At 43.2% G+C, this 16303-nt stretch overlaps 1 protein-coding gene across 1 annotated transcript in view; it reads left to right on the forward strand.

Moving 5' to 3' along the window:
* Window positions 1-4297: 4297 nt before the first annotated feature.
* The window catches only part of AMDHD1 (amidohydrolase domain containing 1), a 35444-nt gene continuing 23438 nt past the window's right edge, over window positions 4298-16303 (forward strand). Inside the window, exons 1-5 of the mRNA XM_040409047.1 lie at window positions 4298-4576; window positions 10500-10606; window positions 11062-11126; window positions 12174-12451; window positions 12867-13092. Coding sequence (XP_040264981.1) covers window positions 4440-4576; window positions 10500-10606; window positions 11062-11126; window positions 12174-12451; window positions 12867-13092 — 813 coding nt within the window. The 5' untranslated portion in view covers window positions 4298-4439. The remainder of the gene's footprint in view (window positions 4577-10499; window positions 10607-11061; window positions 11127-12173; window positions 12452-12866; window positions 13093-16303) is intronic.

Consider the following 16303-nt stretch of genomic DNA (forward strand, 5'->3'; position numbering starts at 1 on the left):
GAGTACAGATAATGTAGTAGATGTCACCTGCAGTCCTATGTAACACCACAGATAACACAGTGATAACTCTCTGAGTACAGATAATGTAGTAGATTCCCCTGCAGTCCTATGTAACACCACAGATAACACAGTGATAACTCTCTGAATACAGATAATGTAGTAGATGGGTGTGAGCCCCCAGAATTCAGAACACGCACAGTGTGACCTGAAGTCTGGGGCCAGGAGGCAGCACGGTGGGCCATATTCTATATCCACCCTCCTATCACTACAGAACATACAGGGTAAGGCTACTTTCACACTAGCGTTCTGCTGTCCACTCGTGAGCTCCGTTTGAAGGGGCTCACGAGCGGAGCAGAACGCTTCCGTCCAGCCCTGATGCAGTCTGAATGGATGCGGATCCGCTCAGACTGCATCAGTCTGGCGGTGTTCAGCCTCCGCTCCGCTCGCCTCCGCACGGCCAGGCGGACAGCTGAACGCTGCTTGCAGCGTTCGGGTGTCCGCCTGGCCGTGCGGAGGCGTGCGGATCCGTCCAGACTTACAATGTAAGTCAATGGGAACGGATCCGCTTAAAGATGACACCATATGGCTCAATCTTCAAGCGGATCCGAACGGAGCCTCCGTCTGCATTAATATGATCGGATCCGTTCAGAACAGATCCGATCAAGCGCAAGTGTGAAAGTAGCCTAATACAGCGCACCATACCTCTTCCATCCAATGACGTCTCTTTGATGTAGATGTTCTCTTTCCTCATCTTCTCCTTTCAGACCTTCAGACCAGACCACCACAACAAAATCTTAGTTTACTACTTTTCCATCATCCTCCCATCTTCTGGACAAATCATCCTACCACCCCCAATACTGTGCCGCTGTGCTCCCCAATTCTATACTGCAGAAACAGATAAACCCCCTGATAATATTAGTACCATGCAGATAGCACCTTTCAATAATTATTGGCACAAAATGCCATAAAATAACTGCACCCAGCAAATAGTGCCCCTGGCACTAATAGTGTAAACATAAGGTCCCCCAAAAATAATTGTGGTAAGCCGATACTGTGCCAAGGTGCCCCCACAGTAATAGTGCTCCCAAAAGTCCCACCAATAGGAATAATTCTCTGCTAGAACACACATGGTAGTATAGTGCTCCTACAGTGCCCCCAACATGTCCCTACTGTGCCCCAGAAGTAATAATGCTCCATAGTGCCCATGCTAATAATCATGTTCCCCATAGACCCCAGTAGTAATAAAGCCCATCATAATGCCCCACAGTAGTAATAATTCTCCTTATAATGTGACAGTACAAAAAATGCTTCCTTATAATGTGTGCTAGCGCAAAAAATACCACCTTTAAATGCCCCCAGTTGCGATAATGTCCCCATATTGCCCCCATGATGTGTCAGTATAAAATACCACTATATAGTGCCCCCAGTAAATGCCCCCATAGTGCTCCTCTCCATCCTTCCTCCTAGTGCCCCCATAACGTACCAGTATAAAATACCCCTTCTTAGTGCCCCTATAGATGACCCCATAGTACTCATCTACCCCCTTTCCTATAGTACCCACCATAATGTGTCCCAGTATAAAATGCCCCTATACAGAGCCCCCCATATAAAATACCCCTTCTTTGTGGCCTCAATAGAATCCCCCATAGTGCCACCTAATAATGTGCCATTAAAAAGTGCCCCCCAATAATGTGCCAATAAGAAGTGCCCCCATAGATGCCCCCCAATAATGTGCCAGTAAGAAATTCCCCCATAGATGCCCCCCAATCATGTGCCAGAAACAAGTGTCCCCAATCATGTGCCAGTAACAAGTGCCCCCCCATAGATGCCCCCCCAATCATTTGCCAGTAACAAGTGCCCCCATAGCGCTCTTCTCCTGTATTGTACCGTATAAAAAAAATAAACACTTTGGCACCGATGTGATGCAGGCCTCTTCCGGCCTGTGTCCCGTGCTGTACGGCTCAGGCGGGGCTATGACGTCATCTCGCCGCCTGCCCTTTCCTCTGATAGGCTGCAGGCACTAGGCCTGCAGCCTATCAGAGGAACGGGGAAGGTAGACTCCTCTCCCTCCCCTGCCCCGCCTCAGCACATCCATCTGTATCGCTATCCTGAGGACGGCGATACAGATGACTATGGAGATGAGCGCTTGCAGCTCGCCTAATTGGCGGTGCGTCCCTGCTGGCGCCTGTGCAATTTTGCACCCGGGGCAACGCCCCCCCTGGCCCCTCCCATGCTACGCCACTGATGTGTGTAGTGAATGCATAGAATCCAGACTGAATACTGACCTATTCATTCCATTAGGTCTGTGCACATGAGCATAGTTTTTCATGCATCATCTTTGCGTTCAGAAAAAATCGCAGCATGTTCTATATTGTGTGTTTTTTACACAGCTCTGGCTCCATAGAAGTGAATGGGGCTTGTGTGAATAATGGAAGGCATCCAGATGAAATGCGTCTTTCACTAATGGTTGCTGGGAGATGGAGACTGTCATTCCTCCGTTTTTCTTCACGCGTGTGAAAAACACATGCACACACTGAATACAATCACAGACAAAACTGATTGAACTTGCCTGCAAAACCATCAGTTTTTCCCTGAAAAGATCCCAGCACAATCCATATCGCTCAAGTGAAAGAGGCCTTACCGATTCAATACTGATGACAGTCCGCCTCCCGGATACGATCAGATTTCCATACGCTCGTGTGAAAGCGGCCATTGGCAGAACTACACAACTTCATCCACTGTATTCCCAATCACTTCAGTGGGAAAAGCGCAGCACTAACCAGCTCCATCCATATTGATGACCTATTCTATAGATAAGTCATCATGGCCTAAATCTTGGAGAAATCCTTTAACCAGATGTAAGTTTTCTCCTCCACCAATGAGTTAAAAATTGCACTTCTTTTGAGTGGTGCAATCTGACAATATTGTCCCCAGATCAGAAAAGTTTGTGCACCCCTGATGTAGTGCAAAGAGCCAACTATTTCCTAGAGAAATATTCCTGAACACTAGAGGGCGCACCATACAAACTATTTAGGGTGAAGGAAAAAGTAATGCCTCTATAAACTCAGGCCCCATTCACACATAAGTATTTCGGTCATTATTTTGCATCACTAATCGAAAGCCAAAACTGGAACTCGAATCTGCAGAAAAAAAGTATCATGGAAAGGATTGCTCCTCTTTTTGTTTTTGGACAAACTTTATTTATATGTGTTAATAGAGATATACATTTTTTTTAAACCACACTCATGGTTTTTATAGGCAGTGTTTTGGACAAATTTTTGGTTCTAGGTTACAAATGCTAATGCAACTGACCAGAATACTGCCTGACTGAGTAACCTTAGGCCCCTTTCAGACGAGCGAGTTTTCCGCACGGGTGCAATGCGTGATGCGAACGCATTGCGCCAACCGCACTGAATCCGGACCCATTCATTTCAATGGGTCTGTGTACATGAGCGGTGATTTTCACGAATCACTTGTGCGTTGCGTGAAAACCGCAGCATGTTCTATATTCTGCGTTTTTCATGCAGCCCTGGCCCCATAGAAGTGAATGGGGCTGCGTTAAAAAACGCATTGCATCTGGAAGCAAGTGCGGATGTGATGCGTTTTTCACTGATTGTTGCTTAGAGATGTTTGTAAACATTCAGTTTTCTATCATGTGTGTGAAAAACGCTTCAATGCGCATTTCACCTGCGCGATAACAACTGAACGCAATCGCAGACAAAACTGACTGAACTTGCTTGCGAAATTGTGCGAGTTTTCCTGAACGCACCCTGAACGCATCCGGACCTAATCCGTATTATTTGTGTGCAAGAGAAGCCTTACATCTCCTGATAATGTGCGAAGTAAAATAAAGCGGGATTTTGAAAGTGGATTCTATTTTTTCCGATTGTGCCAAGAATAAAAATGTTTATTCTTGGTGCGGTTTCTACATAGACATCATGGGAATCCATGGTGGGAGTCTGCGTACAGCTAAGCCGCATTCAATGGAGTTAAACTGCAAGTTGGTCCGCAACTTTGAAATTGAAAAAACGCAACAGAACCGTGGCGCTTTCTACTACGCAATACACACATCGCCTTGTGGTGGAGAGAAGTTGAAGGAACAGTTGAGAAACTTTTCAGGAGAGATTTATCAAAACCAATGTACAGGAAAACTGTCTTTGTTGCCCGTAGCAACCAATCAAATTCCACCTTTCATTTTCCAATGGAGCTCTGAAAAATAAAAGGTGGAGTCTGATTGGTTGCTATTTGCACCAGTTTTGATCAATCTCCCCCTTCCTTTCTACCACAATAGATAGATGGGAGGTTACACGGCTCACCTGTTCCTCATTACTGCTGGGAGCTCTGTAGCCTTTGTACAAGGCAAACACTTGCTGTGCTCTACTGAGCGAGAACTCCACGTTTACCACTAAACCCTCTGCCAGGCTGAAGCGATTATCAAGATGTCTTGCAAATTCAGGCTTTTGCTGGAAAATGCAGATCAGTTGGTTGTTATCTGTCAGAAAGGAGAAGAATTCCTGCTCCTGGAAGGAATGCAACATCTAGTGGTGCTGGAGAAAGCCAGCCTGGTGGTCGGCAAGTAAGTCACTGTCACCCATCACAACCTTCTAGAAATCCATTTACCTGTCTATTAGCATGATTCACTGAAACACTGGTTTAGTATTTTCTACACAATAATTATTATACTGCTCCCTGCCATTTGCCTTAGACCAGTGTTCTGTATAAAAACTTCTCAAATGTCTATAGAAAAATATTTAGTTACACTAGTGAATACTCCTAGAGAGGAGCGAACTTGTGTTTCCATAACTTATTGTCGGTGGTAGCGGAATCCATAACGGAATTCTTAGATAACCCGAACCTTGTAAGCCGAACTTAAAACACAAGTTCACTCAACACTAAATACTGACATTTTAACTTTCTCTAATGAAACAGAAAGAAATCCCATTACTATTTCTCTTTTGGTATTTCTTTCATGTCTCCAGATACCTTCCACTAGGTGAGTTGTATTTAGTGTTGAGCGAACTTGTGTTTTAAGTTCGGCGTCTAAAGTTCGGGTTATCGAAGTATCCCGTTATGGATTCTAAATTCCGTTATGGTCCATTGTAACGGAATCCATAACGGGATACTTCGATAACCCGAACTTTAGATGCCGAACTTAAAACACAAGTTCGCTCAACACTAGTTGTATTCCATATACAGCCATATTCTAACAAAGCACATTTGGCTTTGGCTTTGTCTAGATCACGTTTCCCAATTTTTATTTTTAGGGACACACTCATGCCCTACAGATCATCTTGGGCCACAATCCCACAGTCAGGACTATTTCACATTTCCGTTTTTCACTGACTTGTGCTTATCTGCATTTTCTGCAGATAGCACACGTACCCATTGATTTTAATGTGTCTGTTCACATAACACCCACTGGCGGTGGGTCAGTGAAAAAAATCACAGAAACATGCAACACTTTCGTCTGTGATGCGGCCCAAACGCGCCCATTATTGTCTATGGGTCTGTGAAAAAACATGGACAAAACGTGGTGGCCATTTTTCACTGAGCACTGATAGGAGATGCTTTGGAAATTAACTTTCAGCTGAGCAGTGTCCGTGAAATATGAATGACACCCAGAAGGAAAAAAAACAGACACACAGGACAAACATGCACCGATTTCCGGACAAGGAAATGTGAAATTGGCCTCAGTCTTTGATCAGTAATTTTCTTCAGTGATTGTGAGCCAATACAAGGTGCCGGTCCAAAACACAGAACAGGTGGAAATGTTTCCATTACACCTTCACGATGTAGACTTCACTCCTGGTTTTGTCTCGGAGTCACTGATGAAAATCACTGATGAAACACTGACCAAATACTGCCTGTGTGAAACTGGCCTAAGGCCATTTTCGCACAAATGATACGGATTGGCTCAGGGTGCGTTCAGTGAAACTCGCACCATTTTGCAAGCAAGTTCAGTCAGTTTTGTCTGCGATTCCGTTCAGTTTTTTCCACGCGAGTGCAATGCGTTTTGCTGCGTTTTTCACGCGCGTGATAAAAACTGAAGACTAAGTCTCATGCACACAACAGTATTTTTTCACGGTCCACAAAACGGGGTTCCGTTGTTCCGTGATCCGTTTCCGTTTTTTTTTTTTTTCGTGTGTCTTCCTTGATTTTTGGAGGATCACCAGACATGTAAAGTCGACAATCTTGTGTGCCTCCGTGTTTTTTCACTGACCCATTGACTTGAATGGGTCCGCGAACCGTTGTCCGTGAAAAAAATAGGACAGGTCATATTTTTTTTGACGGACTGGAAACACGGATCACGGACGCGGATGACAAACGGTGCATTTTCCGAGTTTTCAACGGACCCATTGAAAGTCAATGGGTCCACAGAAAATCACGGAAAACGGAACAACGGACCCGGAACCCAACAACGGTCGTGTGCATGAGGCCTAAGGCTGAGTTCACACGGGCGAGATTTCTGCGCGGGTGCAATGCGGGAGGAGAACGCATTGCACCCGCACTGAATCTGGACCCATTCATTTCTATGGGGCTGTGCACATGAGCTGTGATTTTCACGCATCACTTATGCGTTGCGTGAAAATCACAGCAAGCTCTATGTTGTGCGTTTATCACGCAACGCAGGCCCCATAGAAGTGAATGGGGCTGAGTGAAAATCGCAAGCATCCGCAATCAAGTGTGGATGCGGTGCGATTTTCACGCATGGTTGCTAAGATGACAGTCTATTCACTGTATTATTTTCTGTTATAAGGGAAAATAATAGCATTCTTTAATACAGAAGTAGGTGCATAGTAGGTGGTCAAATGAGGGTTAAAAAATAAAAAATACTGTGGTGATGGACCATGTGATTGGACCATGTGATCTGACGTCACCACAGGTCCTTTAGCTGGCAGCTCATGATTAAAGAAGTAAGAAGAGACCGGCAGCTACGCGATCAAGAGGAGAGGGTGAGTTAATTATTTTTTATTTTTTAACCCTCAATTGACCACCTACTAAGCATTCTGTATTAAAGAATGCTATTATTTTCCCTTATAACCATGTTATAAGGGAAAATAATTACATCTACACAACACCTAACCCAAACCTGAACTTCTGTGCACCCGCGCGATAAAAACTGAACAACGGAACGCAATCGCAGTCAAAACTGACTGCAATTGGGTACCTACTCGTGCGGGTTTGCCGCAACGCATCCGGACCTTATCCGGACACGCTCGTGTGAACTCAGCCTAACAAAAAACATCTCTTGGCAGCCATCAGTGAAAAACTCATTACATCCGGATGCAATGCATTTTTCACTGAAGCCCCATTCACTTCTATGGGTCCAGCATTTAAGTGCGTAAAATAAATAATAAAACAGTTCTATCCTTTTCCGTAATGCAGACAAGAATAGTACATGTTCTGTATTTTTGCAGGTGCCACAGAACGGACATGCGAATGTCGACAGCACACGGTGTGCAGTTCGCATCTTTTGTGCCCCATTGAAGTGATTGGGTATGCATCTTACCCGCAAAAAATGTGGATCAGATGCAGACAAAAAATATGTTTGTGTGCATGATCCCTTAGGGAGAGTTCACATCACCGTTATTTTTCCATTCTGATCCATCATAAGAACAGGGAAAAAAAAGATTATTTTAAAAAACGGATCCTGTACATCAGTTATGCACAATTGGCATCCGTTCAAGCCATTTCCTTCTGAGATCTGTTTTGGGTTTTTTTGTCGGAAAAAAAGGTCCTTCCTCCAGTACATTTTTTTTCTACCTATAAAAATGGATCTCAGGCGAAAGTGGCTCTAACAGATGCCAAATGTGCATAACTGATGCACAGGATGCTTTTTGTTTTACAGGATCCTGTGAGGTTTTTTTCTGTTCTTCTGACAGATTAGAAGAATGGAAAAATAACGGTGATGTGAACTCTCCCTAAACAGTGTAGTCCTAAGGCCTCTTTCACACTGGCGGATCGGGTGACGTGCAGGAAAAGATGTGGGTGCGTTGCCGGAAAACGTGCGTCTCCCCCCCCCCCCTCCCCACGAGTGCAAAGCGTTTTAATGCGTTTTGCACGCGCTTGAGAAAAATCTTGGTACCCGAACTCGGACTTCTTCACAGAAGTTCGGGTTTGGGTTAGGTCTTGTGTAGATTTTATTATTTTCCCTTATAACAAGGTTATAAGGAAAAATAATAGCATTCTTAATACAGAATGCATAGTACAATAGGGCTGGAGGGGTTAAAAAATAAATAAATTTAACTCCCCTTAATCCACTTGTTCACACAGCCCGGCTTCTCTTCTTTCTTCTTTGATGACAATCGAAGAAGAAGAAAGAAGAGAAGCCGGGCTGCACGAACAAGTGGATGGAGTGAGTTTAATTTTATTTTTTAACCCCTCCATCCCTAATTTACTAAGCATTCTGTATTAAGAATGCTATTATTTTCCCTTATAACCATGTTATAAGGGAGAATAATAAAGATCGGGTCTCCATCCCAATCATCTCCTAGCAACCATGCGTGAAAATCGCACCGCATCCGCACTTGCTTGCGGATGCTTGCGATTTTCACGCAGCCCCATTCACTTCTATGGGGCCTGCGTTGCATGATAAACGCACAATATAGAGCTTGCTGCGATTTTCACTCAACGCATAAGTGATGCGTGAAAATCACCGCTCATGTGCACAGCCCCATAGAAATGAATGGGTCCGGATTCAGTGCGGGTGCAATGCGTTCACCTCATGCATTGCACCCACGCTGAAAACTCGCCCATGTGAAAGAGGCCTAAGGCCTCTTTCACACGAGCGTGTCCGGATAAGGTCCAGATGCGTTGCGGCAAACCCGCGCGAGTAGGTACCCAATTGCAGTCAGTTTTGACTGCGATTGCATTTCGTTCAGTTTTTATCGCGCGGGTGCAATGCGTTTTGCACGCGCGTGATAAAAAACTTCTTCTTCACAGAAGTTCAGGTTTGGGTTCAAAGTCAATAGGTTTTGGAACCGCGCTGCTGGGAAATATGTATTCCGGTCCCAGGTGGATGATACAAGGGTGTCAGCCCCTCTCCTCGACAACCAGAGGGTACGGTCCTCCTAGACCCCCTCCTCTACAAGATTTAAGGAGATAGGCAAGATAGTGAAGCACCCTTGAGAATGTTATAATAAAAGGTTTTATTCTACTTACAACAGGTCAGTAGACAAAAGGCATAAAATTACAAAATGATCGTCACGTTCCTGCCCATGGGCAGGAACGTGACGATCATTTTGTAATTTTATGCCTTTTGTCTACTGACCTGTTGTAAGTAGAATAAAACCTTTTATTATAACATTCTCAAGGGTGCTTCACTATCTTGCCTATCTCCTTAAATCTTGTAGAGGAGGGGGTCTAGGAGGACCGTACCCTCTGGTTGTCGAGGAGAGGGGCTGACACCCTTGTATCATCCACCTGGGACCGGAATACATATTTCCCAGCAGCGCGGTTCCAAAACCTATTGACTTTGCCTGTGTGAAACCTACCACACTATCCCGGGACCAGCAGCAGCGCAAGTAATTGTCCGTGTTGGGACACAGGACTGACTTTCTGTTTTATCTGTATTTTACCTAGGTTTGGGTTCAAGGTTGTGTAGATTGTATTATTTTCCCTTATAACATGGTTATAAAGGAAAATAATAGCATTCTGAATACAGAATGCATAGTACAATAGCGCTGGAGGGGTTAAAAAAAGAATTATTATAATTTAACTCACCTTAATCCACTTGTTCGCGCAGCCGGCATCTCTTCTGTCTTCATCTGTGAGGAATAGGACCTTTGATGACGTCACTGCGTTCATCACATGGTCCATCACATGATCCATCACCATGCTGCGGTTTTATCTTTTGCCTGATCAGTCAAAAAGACTGAAGACATCCTGAACGGATTGCTCTCCATTCAGAATGCATGGGGATAAAACTGGTCAGTTCTTTTCCGGTATAGAGCCCCTAGGACGGAACTCTATGCCGGAAAAGAAAAACGCTTGTGTGAAAGTACCCTTACCCCACTCCCGGCGCCGCTCCTGGTCCCCGCATCGCCGCTGCTGCTTCTCCTTGCACACCGATGAAAACATCCGGTGTTGGGGGGGGGGAAGCAGCCAATGGCAGACGGGGACGAGCCTCCCTATCATCGCGGGTGACGCTAGGGATTCCTTCTGGCATTGGCTGCTCCCCCCTGACACCGGATGTTTTCATCCGTGTGCAGGGAGAAGCAGCAGCAGCGGTGTGGAGACCAGGAGTGGCGCCGGGAGTGGGTTAAGTATACTACAAGTGAGGGGCCCGGAACATGTGGGGGGGTTATCTTGAAATTAGATAACCCCTTTAAGGGGTTTATATTCTTTAGAATAACTAATATGTGCAGATGCCATTAGCCTAATACACTATTCAGGATGTTGAGTGTTCATGATTTATTCTATGGAATTAAAGCATCTGTAATAAAGACATGTATTTGAAACTGATCACAACAGTATAACATAGCATTGTTGTTTTTAAGTGACGGCTATATAAAGGCTATAGGACCCACAGAGACTATACATGGTCAGTTTTCACATGCAGAATTTGAGACTGTGATTGACTGCTCTGGAAAATGTGTTCTACCAGGTAAGTGACTGTACTTTGTTACATATCTCTCCACAATAATCAGTCTTATTTTGTTTTTCAACCTTTATAACAATATTTTCCACACAAATATATATCAAGATTTGAAAAAAAAAAAGAAAACAGAAGATCTTAATATTTCAGTTGTCAAATTGATTAATAAAGCTAACAAAAATAACATTTGCCATATAAATCAAGCGACCATAATAGTGCCAGGCAGTGGATAAATACTGCTGTAGTATATTGCAAACAGTGTACCAGCTTCTAAATAACAGTGCCAAAAATTAGGAAAGTAAAAGCCATTTATGACACACCCAATTAATAGTGCTCCGTGCAGAATAAGCAAGCGTTACAGTGCCCTAATAATACTGCCATGTATAATGGTTGATTATGTGATGGATAAACAATATCCTGTTGTAAACAATGTCCATTGACTCCTTGTTCAATTTGTTTTCCAGGCTTTGTAGATGCTCACACCCATCCTGTGTGGGCAGGTGACAGAGTACATGAGTTTACTATGAAAGTAAGTTGATTTAAAGGGGTTGTTCAATTTATTAAATGATATCCCCCAACACAACTAATTGTCATAATATAACAAAGACTTGCCTATTTCATCCCCCAATGCTTCATTTGTTTAGCTGCAGCAACGACATGTCCGATACTCCATGTGACAGCTGCAGCCAGTTACTGGCCTCAGCAATCTTGTGCCATATACCGCTAAGGCCAGAGATTGACTGCAGCAGTGCCTGTTGTGAATTTTTTTAATAAGCCTGACAACCGCTTTAATGTTGGCTTAAAGAGGACCTTTCACCGATCCTGACATTGTGAACTAAGTATCATGACATATACAGCGGCGCCCGGGGATCTCACTGCACTTACTATTATCCCTGGGCGCCGCTCGGTTCTCCCGCTATGTCCTCCGGTATGTTCGGGGACTTGGTTATAGTAGGCGGAGTCTGCCCTTGTTCTCCAGGGCGTCTTCTTCTTCTAGGCTGTAGCGCTGGCCAATCTCAGCGCAGAGCTCACAGCCTAGGAGTTTTTTTTCTCCCAGGCTGTGAGCTCTGTGCTGCGATTGGACAGCACTACAGCCTAGGAGGAGACGCCCAGCAGAACAAGGGCAGACTCCGCCTATTATAACAAAGTCCCCTAAGTCTCCGCCTACTATAACCAAGTCCCCGAACATACCGGAGGACATAACGGGAGAACGGAGCGGCGCCCAGGGATAATAGTAAGTGCAGTGAGATCCCTGGGCGCCGCTGTATATGTCATGATACTTAGTTCACAATGTCAGGATCGGTGAAAGGTCCTCTTTAAGATACTTTAATATACTGTTGCGTATGCTACAAAGAGATTTATTCATTTTTCAATGTATATTTGGGATATGATAATACAGTTAAGAGCAGTGCTGAGAGGCACAGGGACTAAGGTACTCCATATGCAACCATACATGCTCTGTGAATACTGCTTTGTCATGTGCACAATGTCCATGTCCAATCTTCTATGTGTGAATGGCTGTTTATTATATGCTCTCCTACATATTTAACGCCACCTTTCTCTGTACGGAATTTAGCTTGCAGGTGCCACTTATATGGATATTCATCAGTCTGGAGGAGGAATAAATTTTACGGTAGAACATACAGAATCTGCTTCAGAAGAAGAACTGTTCTGTAGCTTTAAACAACGGCTAGAACGCATGCTCAGGGCTGGAACCACTTTAGTAGAGTGCAAGAGTGGATATGGGTTAAAACTAGATACAGAACTAAAGATGCTAAGAGTGATTGAACGAGCTCAGAGAGAAATGGATATTGGCATCTCTTCCACATATTGTGGAGCTCATAGTGTACCAAAGTAAGTAGTATTAAGCGCATACTGATATGACATTAATGCATGTTGTCCTAGTGATCTGAACAAAATTTCATTTCTATATAAATTTGTGAGCAATTATGTTTCCGGAAAACTTCTGTAGGAGATTTGTTTTAACGAAAGGTATCAAAATTCTATGGGTGCTTTCACACATGGCAGATTTGTAGCAGAAAATGTCTGCTATTGAAAAATCGGTCCAGTCATCTGAATGGGACTTGCGAAAATCCAAATGCTTCCCTCCAAAACAACCCCATTCAGATGAAGGGAACAGATTTTCAGTTGCAGAAATCTTCAGTACAACATCGGCCACGTGTGAAGGTACCCTAATACTTTAGTTCCAATTAACCCAATGTCAAAAATCATGGATACTTATCCCTGTGCTTTTTTTCTTGCGTGTCAGAGGAAAAAGTGTTAAAGAGGCCACGGATGACATTATAGAACATCATCTTCCTGCCTTGAAGCAAATGGCATTAAACGATGAAATTCACGTAGACAATATTGATGTCTTCTGTGAAAAAGGAGTCTTTGACCTGGAGTCCACAAGACAGATTCTTCTTGCTGGGAAAGCAATTGGCTTACATCTAAATTTTCATGGAGATGAACTTAACCCCATGAATTCAGCAGAGGTATTTGTATGTTTTAAGTATTTGTCTAGATTAAATTAAATGGCGAACAATGGTTTCAAATTGGCTTCATCTACATAGCTTCCAACTGTTTTACATTCATGGGTGTCTGCATAACCCCTTGAGGACCACACATTTTTAAACTGTTACAGAATGTTAAAATGCTGGAAAAGGCAGCTTATAGAAATGTGCCTGTCCAAATTAGAAAGGAGCTTTATTATACTATTTTGCTATTACTGACAGATCCAAAACCAAAGCCCTGCGACCACTGGATATAAGGAGAGCACCTCAGGTTGGGCAACAAGTACTGTATGCCAACTCTATTATGGAAATTGTCCTGCCAGAGACAGGGGTGTGTAATGTATGTGCCACCTCATCTATATCTGAATGAGCTTCTCTTGTTTGGCAGCAGATCAAATGATCCTGTCTATTGGTGGTCTTTCTGGGTCGTCCGAAGCCTGTTCGCTGTACATGTCCTCACGTAACCACTGCTTCCAACACCTCATAACAGTTAGGTCAGAATGACCTAGATGGCAGGCAATTAATCAAACTGACCATCCTGCTTCTCTCCGTCCAATGATCCGCCTCCTCTCCAAAATCTTTCAACTAAGCAAAATGTCTTTGAGTGTTATGTTAAGACATGTCTAGCAGTCAACGATATCTCCTCAAAAGGTACACAACCCAAAAGCAGCCTCAGAAAGCCTTTTCATAGGGTAGCAGGGGAAGCACTTTTACGCCCTCTTGTGACAGAACCCCTTCCTCTATTTACTATTTCGGTTTCAATACATTATATTCAGAGATGATTTACTGCTGGAATCTGTATCTGCCAGAAATCTTTGGTCGCTTCACTTAATGTGTAGGTACAGTGATGGGGAACATTTTTCTGATATACTTTATTTAGTGAAGTTGTACATATATAGTAGAAAACTTGCCCAGAAATGTCATTTAGCAACACTCCTAAAGAAGCACGGCCACAAAAAATGGTACTCTGACCTGTTAAAAAGGTATATGATGTAATCTGTAGTGAAGGTAATCCTTTTACCAGTGACTGTATTTGTGTGTTATAACCTCCCTTCTGCTTTTCAGCTGTGTCATGTGACCAACGCTCTGATTTTCCAAATAACACAGCATCCTATGTGTGGACAGGAAGCCGTTTTCTCTATGTATTCCCATGGGAGCCTCAATGTCAGTCTCTTAGGAATAAACACACAAGTAACTGACTTCCTGTCCTGTGTCAGTTGGAGATCAGAGAGTTGGTCACATAACACAACTGAGAATCAGAAGGGAGGTTATAACTCACAAACAGTCACTGGTGAGAAGATTACTTTCACCTACAGATTACATAATTTTCTTTTCTAACCGGTCAGAGATTTAAAATTTTTGTGGGAGTACTACTTTGAGTGTTAACCGCCTCACGTCCGCCCATAGACTATAAACGTCCTATGGGTGGACGTCTATTTCTGACAGCACGTTTTAAAACGTCCTGTCAGAAATAGCAGCTGCACGCTAATCGTGCAGCTGCTGATCGGGTTGCCCGCTGTCAGTGACAGCAGGGCAACCCTAAGACAAGGCAGGGACAGTTCCCAGGTGTCCCTGCCTTCACGATCGCTGCAGACACAGCGCTCACCGAGCGCTGTGTCTGCAGAGCAGGAAGCGCTGTGCGCTTCCTGTTCCGGCCCGGCGGTCATGTGACCGCCGTGACCGGAGAGTGCAGGGGCTGTGTGAGGTCTCTCAGAGACCTCGATCAGCCCTGCACTGAGGCTGTACAGCGCTGGGTTGCTGCTGTACAGCCTCTCTAGGGGTGCATTTGTCCTGTAACTGGGGCTACTATGTCAGCCCCAGTTACAGGAGAAATCAACAGTGAAAAAAAAAAGAAAAAGTGAAGTAAATGTCCCCCAGAGGTCTTTTATGACCTTATGGGGGACGAAAAGTGTAAAATAAAAAAAATTAAAATAAAGGGTTGAAAATAAAAAAAAATAAAAAAGTTTCACATGTAAAAAAAAAAAAAAAAAAGTCCCCAAGGAATGAAAAAAAAAAGTTAAAAATAGAAAAAATTTAAAAAAGTATACATATTAGGTATTGCCGCGTCCGTATAAACCAGCTCTATAAAAATATCACATGACCTAACCCCTCGGGTGAACACCGTAAAAAAAACAAAAAAAAAACTGTGTCAAAACAAGCAATTTTTGTCACCTTGCATCACAAAAGGTGCAACACCAAGTGATCAAAAACGCGTATGTCCCACAAAATAGTACCAATAAAACCGTCACCTCATCCCGCAAAAAAATGAGCCCCTACATAAGAAAATCTCTCAAAAAATAAAAAAACTATAGCTCTCAGAACATGGACACATTAAAACATAATTTTTTTTGTTTCAAAAATGCTATTATTGTGTAAAACTTTAATAAATGAGAAAAAGTATACATATTAGGTATCGCCACGTCCGTAACAATCTGCTCTATAAAAATGTCACTTGACTGAACCCCTCAGGTGAACGCTGTAAAAATAAATAAATAGAAACTGTGCTAAAACAACCAATTTTTTGGTCACCTTGCCCCATAAAGTGTTATAATGAATGATCAAAAAATCATATGTACCCAAAAATAGTACTAATAAAACTGGCACCTTATCCCCTAGTTTCCAAAATGGGGTCACTTCTTGGGAGTTTCTACTGTAAGGGTGCATCAGGGGGCTTCAAATGGGACATGGCATCTAAAAACCATGTGGAGTTCCTTTTCTTCTGCGCCCTGCCGTGTGCCCATACAGCAGTTTATGACCACATGTGGGGTGTTTCTGTAAACCGCAGAATCTGGGTAATAAATATTGAGTTTTGTTTGGCTGTTAACCATCGATGTGTTAAAGAAAAAAATTGATTAAAATGGAAAATCTGCCAAAAAAGTGAAATTTAAAAATTTGATCTCCATTTTCCTTTAATTCTTGTGGAACGCCTAAAGAGTTAACAAAGTTTGTAAAATCGGTTTTGAATACCTTGAGGGGTGTAGTTTCTACAATGGGGTCATTTATGGGGGTATCCACTATGTAGGCCCCACAAAGTGACTTCAGACCTGAACTGGTCTTTATAAAGTGGATTTTGGCAATTTTCTTAAAAATTTGAAGAATTCCTTCTAAACTTCTAAGCCTTCCAACGTCCTAAAAAAATAAAATTACATTTCCAAAATGATGCCAACATAAAGTAGACATATGGGGAATGTTA

This window comes from Bufo bufo, chromosome 1, assembly GCF_905171765.1.
Source record: "Bufo bufo chromosome 1, aBufBuf1.1, whole genome shotgun sequence".
Lineage (NCBI taxonomy): Eukaryota > Metazoa > Chordata > Amphibia > Anura > Bufonidae > Bufo > Bufo bufo.